The sequence below is a fragment of the Lissotriton vulgaris genome, chromosome 6 (assembly GCF_964263255.1).
Source record: "Lissotriton vulgaris chromosome 6, aLisVul1.2, whole genome shotgun sequence".
NCBI lineage: Eukaryota > Metazoa > Chordata > Amphibia > Caudata > Salamandridae > Lissotriton > Lissotriton vulgaris.
In genome coordinates, this window is record NC_141694.1 from 397568225 (window position 1) to 397584252 (window position 16028).

Below are 16028 nucleotides of genomic sequence, written 5' to 3' on the forward strand. Positions count from 1 at the left end.
CTAATTCCGCTACATAAATATTAAAAAGCGTGGGGCTCAACGAAGAGCCCTGCGGGACCCCACAAGGAAGTGTAAACAGTGCTGATTTAAAGTTGCCCAGATGAACAGATTGATTTCTGTCTGACAAAAAAGAGGTCAGAAGACAAAGAGCATCTCCTCAAATTCCTATAGTTTTTAGGCGCTGCACTAGAAGATTGGGGTCTACCATGTCAAATGCAGCGGATAGGTCTAGCAGTATAAGAACTGCTGACCCACCGCTATATAGAGACAATCAAATTTCTTCTGTGGTTTTTATCTGAGCCATTTCCATGCTGTGAATGGTTCTAAAACCAAACTGACTATGGTCCAGGTCTTCGGTGTTTAGGCAAATTATGCTGAGATACTGATGCATCACTGATGTACTTGGTCTTTACATGGTGAAAGGATACTGTTGGACTTGGCCCTTTTTGGCAGGTTCACCCCTGAACTTGTTGCCTTAAGCTGACATGGTGGTAGTGATTTTAGGCCTCTGGGCACTTTAGCACTGTGACCCAGTGTAAAGTGCATGCTCTCTCTGAGTGCGTGTGGTGAGATTGACATGCCCTCCCATAGGAATGCATGGGGGATATGTGTGTCCATGGTAATTTCTGGTATGAGAGGAGTGCAGGGGCGAGTTTAGTATTTATGAGTTCGTGAGAATAAATGCTGCGCAATGGTGTGCACAGATTTATAGTGACTGGTGGAGAAATGCCACTTTTAAAAGTTATATATAAGGAACTTTTCTGTGTGCTGTGTGTCTGTCTGATGTGAATTGCATGTCTGACTTGTGATTGACAGGAGCTGAGAGGTGTGAGTGGCTCCAGGAGACAGGGTGAGACAGCCCAGTGGTGAATAGAGAGATCTGCATCTAGATGGGAGGGAGGAGTTGCACCTGAATAGGGCGGTACCTACCCTCCACAATGCTGGCTCCGACCCCTGTGGTGTGTCTGAACTCTGAGCCGTCACCTGACAAAGGGGAGAGATGCTGGGCAAAACAAAGTGCTCCAAAGCTCCGCTAAACCAGTTCTGACTGGTATCCCCAAACCCTGTGCTGTGACACAAAGGGATTTGCTAATATAAATATAGGGGCTGTGACCCCATAAAAAGGGGCTCTGTTCCTGATCCTGACGTGTGGGCTTGCTGCTGCTGGGGCTCAGGAGGATCCTCCATGGGGCTGCCTCCCTGCTGGAGGGACTTGTGTGCTGGCCTCCGTGGGCCCAGCTGGCCCCTGGACCTGGAGGAACACTTGGCTGGGACTTGTTCTCCTATGCTGTAGGACTATTTGCCTACCCCTAGAGCCTGGTAGCGCTTTATTTCTCTCTCCACCTAGCGCTTTATTTTCTCCTTGCAGCGCTGGGCTGCGATCATCGTCGAGGGAATACCCAAGTAGGGATTCCCACGCTCTGTCCAAGGTACTGCGGGTGCCCACCCCGCTTTTGCGTTTGGTTTTTATGGTAGGTGCCCATCCCGCATTCTCTAAGTGCTATGCGAGTGCCCATTCCACTTATGTGTATATCTAACTTGCCGGTGCCCACCCACACTATCACCAAAATAGAAAGTCACCGATGCAGCCGCTGTCTGAGGAGAAGCAGCACTGCAGACATAACCGGAAGTCAGGTGAGTTGCCTGCATTGGTCAGGACATGCACAGGAAGTCCCACCCGCCGCCGGAGATCCGTCCGGAGCCTTGCAGGCTCCATCTAGAAGTCTGGGGTACCACGAGGGGGCCCAGGTGAAGGGAGGAGTGCGGCTGGAGCAAGCACCGAGCCTGCAGGCCGATACAAGAGGAGTCTGGTGAGTGGAGCTGGTGCAGAGGGGACGCAAGGCACATTGTCGGTGCCTGCCCTTCTGGGGTGGGGAGAAGAAGAGTCCGAGTTGAAAGCTGGTGAGTGGGGCTTTAGCCGTGTCTGGTCCGTGCAATCCAGGCACAGTGCCTATTTCTCGAGCGTCCCCACCTTTGGGCATGTGTGTTTTCTGAGCCCGTGGGGTTAAAACATTTTGCATGTGTGTTTTTCTAGACCATGGGGGCTCCAACGAGGGCACAGTAGTTTCAGGGCCCCAGAGTGGTTCCCAAGGGCCAGTAGTGGCCATGCCTTCATTTTGTTGATCCTCAGCTGCACCACAGCAGTGTGGGCAGCTGCAACGTTGGCACATCGAATTAGAGGGCACAGTGAGTGCCCGGCCTACATTTTTGTTCACAGCTACCCAGCAATTAGTGGGCAGCTGCATCGTTTAGGCCACAGTGATTGGGGGCATGTCTTTTTGAAGTTAGGAGTGAGACGTACTCCTTTGACCCCTTACATTCACAGCTGCGCAGCACTTAGTGCCAGCTGCAACGTTTAGGTTTGTGTAATGGCACAATTAGATTCAGCTGCTAGGCAGCAGCCATTACATTCTGGAAACAGGGCGTTTGAGCCCCTTTTGAGATGGCCAGTTGGTCAGGGGGACTGAGAGTGATAGGGCACTAGGTCCTAATGTGATTTATGTGGTGCTAGGAAATGTGATACATGTAGTATGATTTACGCACCCTATTTTGATACCTCTAAATGTAGTTTTATGATTATGAGGTTGTTTGGCATATTATGGTTTATGCTAGTGAGATTATGTTCCACTGAGATTATTTCCTAATGTGAGTTATGCTTTGGAGGTTAGGGTCTAATGCGTTTAGACTTATGAGATGATTGCATAATGTGTTTATGCTGGTGAGGTTGGCGCAGAATGTAATTCGCGCCTAATGTGATACTGTGCATTATGTGGTTGATGTTACAGGCTGATGCTGAGTACAGTGGTTACCAGTGATTACTTGTTGTACGTTTATGATATGTTTTACTTTTACTAAGTTCACTTTGTTATGGTTCTTACAATGGTCCAGTGGGCCCTGTCAGGTGTATATAATCCCTTATAGATATGACCTAGTGCCCGGTGGCACCATGTATATTATGTGTTTACTATTCTAATGTGTTATGAGAATACAAAGGCTATTTTTGATATAACCTTGTGTGGAGTTCCTTTTGTGGTGTGCCTGGGATTTTGTTGCTGTGAGCATGCGCAAATGCTTTACACATTGCCTCCAGGATAAGCCTGACTGCTCGTGCCAAGCTACCAAGGGGGTGAGCAGGGGTTATCTTCGGCATGTAACTCCCTTGCCCTGACTAGAGTGGTGGTCTCTGCCTAGCTTTGGCGCAAGTCCTAGCCAACCAGAGATCCCATTTCTAACAGATACCTTGTACTGTGGAAGCTCAATCTCTATCTTTACTGTATGTCACTGAAGGGGCATTGTTGCAGTTCATGCTGTATTTCTGTGTGCGCAATGATAGCGCTGCTGCTGCAAATACTGCACGTTTAGTATGTGTGTGAAGGAATCAGACACTGCTTCTGAATGTGCTGAAGTAGTTCTTTATGTGTGAGTAATGGTTGCATTGTTCCTTCATGTGCCCCAGCTGTTCAGTATTCATGAGGGAAGTAGGCACTGTTGATACCCGCTGTGATACCGGTTTCCTGTGTTAGCAGAAATTGTTGCCCAGTTGTTGCCTGTTCTGCACCTGGTAATGTTTTAGTCTATCTTACACTTTTGCACTCTAATGCTGTATCTGTTTACTCTGCAAGAAGCAAGCTGGCACTGTTGTTTTTCAATAAAGCACTTCGATTTGAGAGAGTTTTTTACTGAGGCTGCACTTGCCCGCCCTTTCGGTAGGTTTGCATTACATGTTTAAGAAGCTTTATGTGTATAATTCCAATATAAAGGCCCAGAATGGTTGTTTTTCAAAAAAATGGATTTATCTGCTCCTGATCAATGAGGGCTGTTTGTTCAACATTAGTAGTACTGTTTTCTTATTACCTTTCCTGTGAGCTGAGATTAAACACTATATTTGTCTTCGATGATGGAAGTATGCTTATTGATTGTACACAGTATGATGGGTGGAAGGCGTCAATGTCAATTTAAAATTAGGGTGCTAGAAGTGATGATGAACTATGGCTCATTCAAGTGGATCAATGTTTAGAAAATTCCTAAAGACTCACCTACTATTCTCTTCAATACATTTCTCTTCGAATCTTGGTTGGTCAGATTCTTAATACTAATTTACCCTTTTCACCTTTAAGTTATAAGACTCTGACATTTAAGGGTTTTTCATGTTTCTGCACTTATTTGTTAGTAGACCTCCAAATAATGAGCAAGTCTAACTTGAGGAATTATCATATCTTAAATGTGTAGGTTTTGTTGAGCACCATCGTGCCATGCTAATATTTACATGCAACTAGAAACCCAAGTGCTCTGCAGCTTTCAAAGGGTAGTTAGTAGCACTTTTCAACAACCTAAATATGATAAATAAAAGTTATCAAGTTTGTCTCAAGCTTGCAGGGCTATTGGGCCAGATTTACGTAGACTGTTTTTGGTCTCAAAAGGTCCAGTTCACGGAATTACAAACTACAAATTATGATTCAGTCATGTTACCAAATTGCAATTTGGGTTTGCAACCACTGTCGGAAACGGTATTTAAAAGGGGCGTCTTTAAAATGTCCTTTCCAAATACTGATTTGCATTGGTATGTATTAATATTTGACAACCAAATTCTGGTTGCAAATCATCAATCTTTTACCACCTCAAATGAGGTGATAATATATTTGTAATGGGAAAGGGTTCTTTTGTCAATGTTATTTTTTTTTTTAAGAGTAGGCAATAGGCTCATAGAAAAGCGCTTACATTGAAAATAATTACACTTACACTTTTCAATTTATTTTTAATGCATCCCATTTTCCTTTAAGGAAAATAGGAGCATTTAAAAAGTAGTCACAGACATGGTTTGCGGATGCCAGCATGCCACCATTCCTGTCATGACCGCAATTCCTGATGGGTCCCAATGTGTGCCCTATTTCATTTATATTTTTGAGATAGGTCGAATTGCAACCTACTATAAATCAAACCGACCTATAAGTACATAGGTCAGTTTGCAAATGATCCAACTAGTCGCAAAAATACTGCGACCAGTATATTGCAACAAGTACTACATGCATCTTTCCCAGAATAAATTCTGATACGATTATACCAGCATAACTTTATTTTAAATAACTAGCTATGAAAAGATTACACTTCCCCTTGGAGTTAATCATTTCAGTGCTTGCACAATTCAGTCCTTGCATTACACAGTATTTTGTTACTTAAGGCGCAACTCAGCTTTCGTTAGCTAGTAAAGCAGTATATATTTTGGGTGGTGATGTAGAACTGTATGTGAACATTTAATTAGAGGTTTACCGTTAACAAAACATGCTAACAATATAAACTATACAGGATAAAAACATGACATGGTTTAACGATCCTTGTCATACACGTTATTATGCACCTAAAAGCCTTAATAACAAAGTGATTGTGAAACTATTGAAAACTGGGGGAGACTTTATTCCCTGGAGCAAGCAGTTACACGGAGGCAATTGAGCACTAAAAGGGAAATCAAAAGGTTGTTGATCACAAACACCCAAAGATGAAGGTTCTCATATATCGAAGTCTTGCAGCAGCAAACACTGCAATGTTCAAAATACCAGGCGTGGCACCCATAAAACTTTATGTTGAAAATGCATTTAAGTCGCAATGTACTGTGATTTGGAAGAGGGATGGGGTGTAAAATTGGAATTTCAGATACTTACAAATTTCAAAAACATGTTTCATTTCTGTGCAACTGCAACGGACTGAAAACATACCTCCTAGCAAAAGGTGGCAATGTAGAGTCTTCCAAGTAAAACTGTCTATGAGGGACAGCTTCTACTTTGTAAATGTGGGTTTGTGCATTTGTGGAAGGCATGTGCAGTTCTGGAGATCTATGTTGGTGCCCTTCAGTGCCTTATGCATCATGTCTTTGTTAGGTCCCGGCTACAGACTGCCTTAACAGTCTGAATGCATACCTATTTTTTCCAACATATTAAAATACTTAGAGTGAGCTTTGTGTCAGCCCCTTGCTCATGATTGAATGACTTCGCTGACTATATCAGGTTATATTTTTTTAAAGAAGGCCCAGGCATTGGCTTCCTTATAAACTTTTGCAAATGTTAATATACTGTTCTAACACAGCTGTTTGCCATTTTGGATCAGAAAATTTAAAATGGCCACATGCATTACAATGCATACCTGCACATCAACAGCTATAATGATCTTGCAATGTATTTTCTTTACTAGAAAACCCATTGCAAGAATCCAGGTCATGCATGTGTCCTGACCCAAGTGTTCACACGGGAATGACAAGTAGCATTTGCAAAGCTAACAGTTCCGCATTTTAGAGCCGAGACATATTGGCTTTGCACTAACTTTGTACTGACTATGTTGGTAGTGCGAGCCAATGATTTTCAATATATAGCTCAAGAAGACTATGAACTCAAGGACATATATACTTTTTTTATAAATGGGAAAATGGTATACCTTTATGACCCGCATTTCTTGTGTAAGTCATGCAATATTTTGTAAAGGTTTGGGAGATTCATCAATTGTTTAAAAGAAACTGTGTACTTGCTCCGTTTTTCCTTTTATTCATGCTAAGGTGCATGTGCTTCAATGATTCTGAAGTTGGTGAATCAACTTCAAATTTCTGTTCTGCATATAGTTTTTTTCATGTAAATTACAAACCCGATTTTTACTTAAATTCCTCACAGGAGCATGTCCACAGATTGATATTGTTCTTCTTTACAGATCTTTTAAAACGTATACATACACATGTCTTTGTACATATATACAAACTGTACATGTATAAAAAATGTGTGCATATGTAAAAATACATAATACACATGTGAAAATATTGTAACGGCTTCATATATATATATATATGATTTTGTGAAACGTGTGTGTGTATATATATATATATATATTCAATTGCGCTTGCTCCTGCTGCAACTTCCTGCCGGATTCACAAAGAAGACAAGGCAGACCCAATTTGGTGCTTTGATTTTATTCTTCAAACACCACCAAAGCCCTCACAACGCGTTTTGGCAGATCCCTGCCTTGATCACATGACAGCATCATCGTGAAGCACACCTCTATTTAAAGTGCAAGTGCTACATTATTTTTACAATAGACATAAAAGACATACTGGACTTTACATAGTCTTTCTTATTTTTCTATGTACATCACCATTATATTTGGTTATCATAGATGTAAAATGCCAGATTTGTATATTAGTAAAAATCTCATTTTGATAGAATCAGAGTAAAATAAGGGAGATGTGCTTGTAAAATACATCTTGGTAACACAAAATACTTGTAAAATACCTATTTGGAATGCATTGTCGCAAGGAAGGTCAAAATGGTAGTAAAATATATTATTATTATATTATTATAGCATAAATGCTTTTTGTATTCTTGACATCATCGTATACCAACCTATGCCTTCATTCGTTTACCCTTTATTTCACTAGGGAATTTCCCCCCCACATTTCTATGTCTATTGACTAATATTCGTGATATGCTTCTATTATAAGAAACCCCATCTATCACCCTATTGGTGTATTGTGTAAATATAAAGTGCTAAACAGTGCAAAAAAAAGGAATATACAACCCAAATTAAACCGGAACACTTTCCTATGTGTGTTTCCCTATATCTATAATGCATAAGACTTTGTGCAATATTCAGAATTTCGTTCTAACAGTAAATTTCGGTACTGTTTCCAAAGATAAATCCCGTAATGATCATTTTGTAGTGTTCTAGACATGATTCCCACAATCGGTTAAAAAACACTTTTCTACTTTTAAAACAGTATGTTAAAAAACCAATTCATGTCTTCACTATAAAATTTACTATATACAGAGAAAATATATACATGGAAACTCATATATAAATAGATAATCAATAAATACAACTTTAAGTTAAATGATTTGTATCTCCTCTAAAATAAAGCAGCAATGTATGTGTTTATCAAAAGTGAGCAAACTAACCCAATCTATGTAGTGGGAGCACATATTATGAAATATCCTAATTCTTAAGTGGTGTGGCTACGCATATCCTATCAACAAGCTGAAATATATGTTTGAAAGGATTTTAATCAGATTATTTAGAAGGGTCTACCTTAGTCTAGGTATGTATAAAGATCTTACCCCATGTTCAAACCATTCGGTTGTTTACTACCTAATAGTAAAATATAATGGGTCTCTAGACGCCGTAGCATCCCCTCCCTGTCCCTGCCCCTTCTTTGTATGGGGACACTATCGATCAGATAGTATTTGAGATCATTAGGCTTCCCTCCATGATGTTCCTTGAAGTGGCGGGCCACTGGGTAACTAGGGTCGTTGTTATTGATTGCCCTAATATGCTGAAGTATATGTTGATGTCCCGGCAGTTTGGTACTTCCAACATATCTAAGCTTGCAGCTGCATTCCAGGACATATACAACACATTCACTTTTACATGTCAAGTGCTGTCTAATCAGTTGTGGCTTTGAGCAAAAAGCTGTTACAAACTCCTTCATATTAGTATCATATTTGCAAGCTTTACAGCTAATACATTTAAAGAACCCCTTTCTTCCTGTTAACCATTCTGTGGTAGTTCTACATTCGGGGCTGCTTGTTACTAAGACATCTGCCATTGATTGTAGATTTTCTAAATGTGATGGCTGGATGAACTGGAAGAGAGCTGCCAATGATCGGGTCATCCTGTATTATATGCCAGTTGTTTTTAATTATTTTACGTAAGGCTTTGTGTTGGCGATTGTAAGTAAGTATTAATCTAGGTGCATCATCACTTGTTGATGTCGTATCATGTTGGGATTTAGGAAATGCATTAGCAACTTCTAAAAGTCCTTCCCTTGTCTTCATTCTAGATTTTTTAATTGCACTGTTAATAGTCTTTACACTGTATCCCCGAGCCATAAACCTTAACTTGCTCTCTTCCTGTACTTTAACAAGCTCCACCTCACTACTGCAAATTCTGCGCAATCTTAACATCTCCCCATAGGGGATGCTATGTATGAGATGGGACGGATGCGCACTACTAGCATGCAGTAGGGTGTTACCAGAAGTTTCTTTCCTGAACAGGGTTGTACTTATTTTTAGATTTTCTATTTTGACTAGGACATCCAGGAATGCAATCTGTTCGCTGCTTATCTGTGATGTAAATTTTAGATTCTCATTGTTGATATTTATAGAGTCAATAAATTCTTCTGCCTCTATTTTTGTTCCATTCCATATGATCATGAGATCATCTATATATCATAGCCACAATATTATTTTACCACTGTGATTGTCCCGATGTTGCCGTTTGAGGACCAGCTCCTCCCACCAGCCCATGAATAAACAGGCATAGCTTGGGGAGAAGCTGGCCCCCATGGCAACCCCTTGTACTTGATGGAACATTTGTTTTTTGAAAAGGAAAAAGTTATGTTCTAAGCAAAATACCAATAGGTCCATGAGCATTTTATTATGGGATGTAAATTCTATTGGTCTCCTGTCCAGAAAATAACTAACTGCCTTGATACCATCTGCATTTTTGATGCATGTATATAGAGATGTGACGTCAAGCGTGATAAGCAAGTATCCCTCCTTCCAATCCACTTTTGCAATTTTTGACAAGAAATCCCCTGTATCTCTTACATATGAATCTAACTTTTGAACATGCTCTTGAAGAAAAAAGTCTATATATTTGGATAGATTCTCAAGAGGTCCATCGCAGGCCGCGATGATAGGACGTCCGGGAGGTTTCTCTCTGTCTTTATGAATTTTCGGTATGAAGTATATTATCGGTGTTTTTGGGAAGTCTTTCTTCAGGAATTTAAATTCCTCAAGATTCAATAGTCCCTTGCTTTTCCAAGCTAGTAATATACTACACAATTCATCTTGCATCTGTTTATAGCGCAGGGGAGTACTGTGATGGTAACATTGGGTGTCATTGAGTTGCAATTGAGCTTCAGATAGATAGTCCGCTAGGGGCCATAAAACTATATTTTCCCCCTTGTCCGAATTTCTTATTACTTAATTGTTCTGTTTTTTCAATTTTTCCATCAGTGCCCCATAGTTACGTTCTTGACTTGTTATTTTCCGCTTGATCTCATATTTTTTGATGTTAAGTTTCTTTATTTGCGATGTTACAATATCATTGAACACATCTATGTTGTCCTTAGCCATGATTGGTACAAATTTCGACTTTCTCTTGAAAGGGGTTTCAGGTTTCTTATTTCCAATGTCCCTCATTTCCTGGGTGTTTCTATATGGAAATGCTCCTTGGGATCTTTGTGATTCATTGGAGGGAATTTCATCTGTCATATTAGTGGGCAGGTTAACTATGGATTGTAAGTCCACCAACAATTCATGATCGCCAGCAGATAAGTTAGGTAAAGCTAAAGTCTCTGTGGGCACAGTACTTGATTTGTTCTTTAGCTTCATTTGTTCATGATATTTGCGTAATTTAAGTTTTCTTATACATTGGTACGCATCCGCTCGAGTCCTGGTATATTGAAAGTTAGACTCAGGGCAATAAGACAAACCTAGCGAAAGCAATTGAGTTTCTGCTGCTGTAAGATTTATCTGCGCTAGGTTTATTATTGTTTTAGCATTGGGTAACATGGTTGTGCCATCACTTACTTCGTTTTTTTGCTCTTCCACGTCCCCCTGCCTGATCCTCCTCGTTTTGGCGCGGCATTTGTTGGCGGACCTCCTCGCCCTCCTCCTCTGTGTGCACCGTTTTTTGCCGATTGCGTTGTACTTGAGCGGAGTGTCTCCCGCCGGCTTTGCCTCACATATTCCAACTCCTCTGCCATTGTAAGTTTAACCATATTTTCTGTTCCCTCATCTCCTTCCGCTCCTGAACTATGTTCTGTTGTGATACTGGCTCCTGACATTGAAGAGGTGTCAGGTTCTGAATCCTCAGCCGGTGCTGGTATCTTGTCCAGAAAGATACACATTCACTGGATGATGTCATCAGTGATGTCATTTGAGATGTCATCAGTGATGTCATGAGTGATGTCACTGACCATGTCATGAGTGATGTAATATGTGACGTCATCAGCAGTGCATTGCACGCGCAAGTTATAGTGAGTCCAACTAACTATAACGTGGGAATTTCAATGGTTTTATGCGAGTAAAATTTCCACCTAACTATAACTGGTGTGAAACCTATGGTTTTTTCAGTGAATATATATATATATATATATATATATATATATATATATATATATATATATATATATATATATATATATATATATATATATATATATATATATATATATATATATATATATATATATATATATATATTCACTGAAAAAACCATAGGTTATAGACCATATATAGTTAGGAATTCGCATTTACAAAACCTTATTTTACTCACACAAAACCATTGAAATTCCATATATAGTTAGTTGCACTAACTATATATCGCGCACCCGCAATCCACTGCTGATGATGTCACATATTACATCATTCATGACATGGTCAGTGACATCACTGATGACATCACTGATGACATCTCAAATGACATCACTGATGACATCACTGATGACAACATCCAGTGACTGTATGTTTCTGTAAAGTTAAAATATGTCTTACATATTGAAGAATGAGTGGATGTATAAGTGTCTGGATGAAGGATTTAGTAGGTGCATGACTGACTGTATGAGTGAGTGATTAAATGTGTCTCACTGAGTGCATGGGTTAGTGACTAAACTGTCTTAATTTGTGCATCATTATGTCTGTTGTTCTGTAAACTGTTGCATGTGTTGATAAGTAGCTATATGAGTAACTATATGGGTTATTGATTGGTTGCCCAAGTATTTGTATGGGAGACTGAGTGTGTGTGTGGGTGGCTGGGAGGTGTATGACTCTGTGCATAGATGTGTGAGCAGTTGATTCACTAGATGTATGGTTTCAAAAGTGCATGTGGAAACAGCTGTATGGGCGGTTGACTGTGTGCATGAGTGTATTGGTGAGTGAATGGATATCTCAGTGCTAAATTTCAAAGTAAGTACATATGTAAAACACAGTACATGTGAGAGTTGACATATATAAATAACTGTGCATAAGAGCCAGTGAATGTGTGAGTGGCTGTATGGATCATTGTGAACTTGTATCAGGGATTGTATAAGAGAGTAAATATGTGTTAGTATATGTTTGAATAGGTAAAGTTTGTATAACTGTATAGTTGAGGAAATGGAGGTGTGATTGATTCTTTGCATGACTGACTAGGTGTGTGAGTAACTGCATGGATGAGTGACAGTCTGTGAGTGTCTGTTTACACTTATTGTATCTAAGGTTATATTAAAGTCTGAAGAGGTTCATCGTATTATCACATGAATGATATCATCAGTGATGTGATCAGTAATGTCAAATGAGATGTCATCAGTGACGTCATCAGTGACGTCATTTGAGATGTCATCAGTGATGTCATTTGAGATGGCATCAGTGATGTCATCAGTGATGTCACTGACCATGTCATGAATGATGTAATATGTGACATCATCAGCAGTGGATTGCGGGTGCGCGATATATAGTTAGTGCAACTAACTATATATGGAATTTCAATGGTTTTGTGTGAGTAAAATAAGGTTTTGTAAATGCGAATTCCTAACTATATATGGTCTATAACCTATGGTTTTTTCAGTGAATTTTCAAGGTTTTGTAAATGCTAATTCCTAACTATATATGGTCTATAACCTATGGTTTTTTCAGTGAATTTTCAAGGTTTTGTAAATACTAATTCCTAACTATATATGGTCTATAGCCTATGGTTTTTTCAGTGCATATATATATATACATACATATATAAACATATATCATCGGTATATCTATATAAATACAAACATAAATGCATGCATACATATACTTATATGCATACAGATGCATGATATTTACATGAAAGTTGAAAAAACACTAATAAAAGCAAAGCTAAAAAGCCACCTCATTACAAACAGAATGGCTTTAACTTAAACGAGGGCGAGATCTATTGCATTTTCAATGCTTGTTTACTTTGGTTCCATCAAGAAGGCATTCAGATGTGTCACACATTTGCCATAAATTCTGAATGTTAGCACTCTAGTTGCACATTAGATCACTGTAGTAAAGCTACTGCTCACCAGGGACGTCTGCTGCTGGTATTCAAAGTGCATGTTTCAGTCTGCATGTCAGAATTTTTTTAATGAAATAGAAGAGGATTTGAGAAGTCACTCAAAATGATCCCTATTTTTTCTTTCTGAAGCACTAATCATACTTTCTATGGCAAAATTAACCCCCTCATGTTGTTCCTTTTTAAATTGAGTGTTTTCAGACTTACCACTTCATTCCAATCAAGAAGGCTTCTGGTGTGCCATACTTTTGTCATAAGTAAGACTGTTAGCGCTCTAGTTGTTCTTTAGAACACTCTGGGACATTCAGTCATTGGGCTATACTTGGGGTACATCTGGGTGATATTTGGGCTACATTTAGGCTCTTTTGTCTCTGGTGGCCATCTTGGGAGACTGCATGTCAGAATTGTTTAATGAAATTGAAGAGGGTTTGAGAAGTCACTCAAAATGTGCCCTAATTTTTCTTTCTGCAGCACTAATCATAATTCATATGGCAAAATATACCCCCTCATTTTGTTCCTTTTTAAATTAAATGTTTTAAGAGTTACCACTTTATTCCAATCAAGATGGCTTCAGGTGTGCCATACCTTTGTAATAAGTAGGACTGTTAGCGCTCTAGTTGTTCTTTAGAACACTCTGGGACATTCTGTCATTGGGCTATACGTGGGCTACATCTGGGTGATATTTGGGCTACATTTGGGCTCTTTTGTCTCTGGTGGCCATTTTGGGAGACTGCATGTCAGAATTTTTTAATGAAATAGAAGAGGATTTGAAAAGTCACTCAAAATGTGCCCTAATTTTTCTTTCTGCAGCACTAATAATACCTTCTATTGCATAATATACCCCCTCATTTTGTTCCTTTTTAAATTAAATGTTTTAAGAGTTACCACTTTATTCCCATCACGATGGCTCCAGGTGTGCTATACCTTTGTAATAAGTAGGACTGTTAGCGCTCTAGTTGTTCTTTAGAACACTCTGGGACATTCTGTCATTGGGCTATACTTGGGCTACATCTGGGTGATATTTGGGCTACATTTGGGCTCTTTTGTCTCTGGTGGCCATTTTGGGAGACTGCATGTCAGAATGTTTTAATGAAATAGAAAAGGATTTGAGAAGTCACTCAAAATGTGCCCTAATTTTTCATTCTGCAGCACTAATCATACTTTCTATGGCAAAATATACCCCCTCATGTTGTTTCTTTTTAAATTAAATGTTTTAAGAGTTACCACTTTATTCCAATCAAGATGGCTTCAGGTGTGCCATACCTTTGTAATAAGTAGGACTGTTAGCGCTCTAGTTGTTCTTTAGAACACTCTGGGACATTCTGTCATTGGGCTATACTTGGGCTACATCTGGGTGATATTTGGGCTACATTTGGGCTCTTTTGTCTCTGGTGGCCATTTTGGGAGACTGCATGTCAGAATGTTTTAATGAAATAGAAAAGGATTTGAGAAGTCACTCAAAATGTGCCCTAATTTTTCATTCTGCAGCACTAATCATACTTTCTATGGCAAAATATACCCCCTCATGTTGTTTCTTTTTAAATTAAATGTTTTAAGAGTTACCACTTTATTCCAATCAAGATGGCTTCAGGTGTGCCATACCTTTGTAATAAGTAGGACTGTTAGCGCTCTAGTTGTTCTTTAGAACACTCTAGGAGGCTGCAGTAGAACACAAAGGAATCAACTGACAGTCTCTGTCCTCGTTGGATGTACATGTTTTACTGAGAATGTCAGACTTCATTTTCACATGACTGAGAAAGATAATGTGAATTTACAGAAAATATGCTTTCAGTTTAGCTTATAGATCCCCTTCCAAACCACTGTGGGAAAATCATGAGATATTAGTTTTCTTTCAAACAATATTCATGATATCACAGCAGAAGGTTTTTTCACATGGTAAAATCACCTTAGAACCCACCACAATTCCTAAAACGAGTATGGTACCATCAACAAATGATTTATAATGTAACTAAAGTCCTAAAACCCTCTATTAACTACAATGCTTTTTAATGAGGTGCTATCATGTATATTGGTCCCAAGATGGCTGCCAACACTTCTTGGATGAAGTGCTGACAGCCAATCAGATCAGATGTGTGGTTAGGCTCCGCCCAGATATATATCTTTTTTGAACCTAAATTACTCAAAATCCACTGGAGCACATATATTGAGTCCTAGCAAAGGCACATCGGGCTAACAGTCCCTACAATTTTGCCAAGTTTCGTGCAAATCCATTCAGCCGTTCGAGCTAAAAGTGAGGCCAACCGCCCTATGGGAATTAACATGGGAAAAACGTGTTTTGGGACCCCCCTTTTTTCTCGGCCCCCCCTTCATGAAACCCCCCCAAATTGTCAGGGGCTGCTCAGAAACAAAATGTTCCATTTTCCTGAAAATTTCAGCCAATTCCGTCCACAAACGCCAAAGTTATTTGACATAGAATTTTCAAAAATCCCATAGAGAAAAAATCCTAACTATATATACCTACTGGCGACCGCCAGTAGGTTATATATATATATATATATATATATATATACACATGTTTCACAAAATCTGTAAATAACTATTTTGCTATATGGACCTAGTGCTGTGAGATATGAATATGTATATATATATATATATATATATATATATATATATGTATATATATATATATATATATACACACACACACACACACACACAAAAGTCTTTAAAATTACACAAGTTGGCTATATTTGCCTGCCCCCTCCTCACCTTCACATCGTGGAACTGTAGCACTCCATACAACATTACCATCTTGTAAAAGGCAGGTAATTGTCTCTGATCCTTGAGTTTTTATGAAACCCTCATCACAATGAAAAGAAACAGAGCTTCCAAGAAGAAATCTGTCGCCAAAACGCCGTCCATTCATAGGAATTCCAGGATCATGGCACTCATTCTGGCCAAATGCTGTAAAAAAAGAAAGCAAATATTATTATTCATAGATTTATAACAAGTATGGTGTTACT

General features: G+C 39.2%; 1 protein-coding gene across 1 annotated transcript in view; it reads right to left on the minus strand.

The window, feature by feature from the left end:
* CSMD1 (CUB and Sushi multiple domains 1) overlaps positions 1 to 16028 on the minus strand; it is a 3932590-nt gene that overhangs the window by 1863672 nt on the left and 2052890 nt on the right. The window contains exon 15 of the mRNA XM_086925641.1: positions 15775 to 15969. Within this exon, the coding sequence (XP_086781767.1) occupies positions 15775 to 15969 (195 nt within the window). The remainder of the gene's footprint in view (positions 1 to 15774; positions 15970 to 16028) is intronic.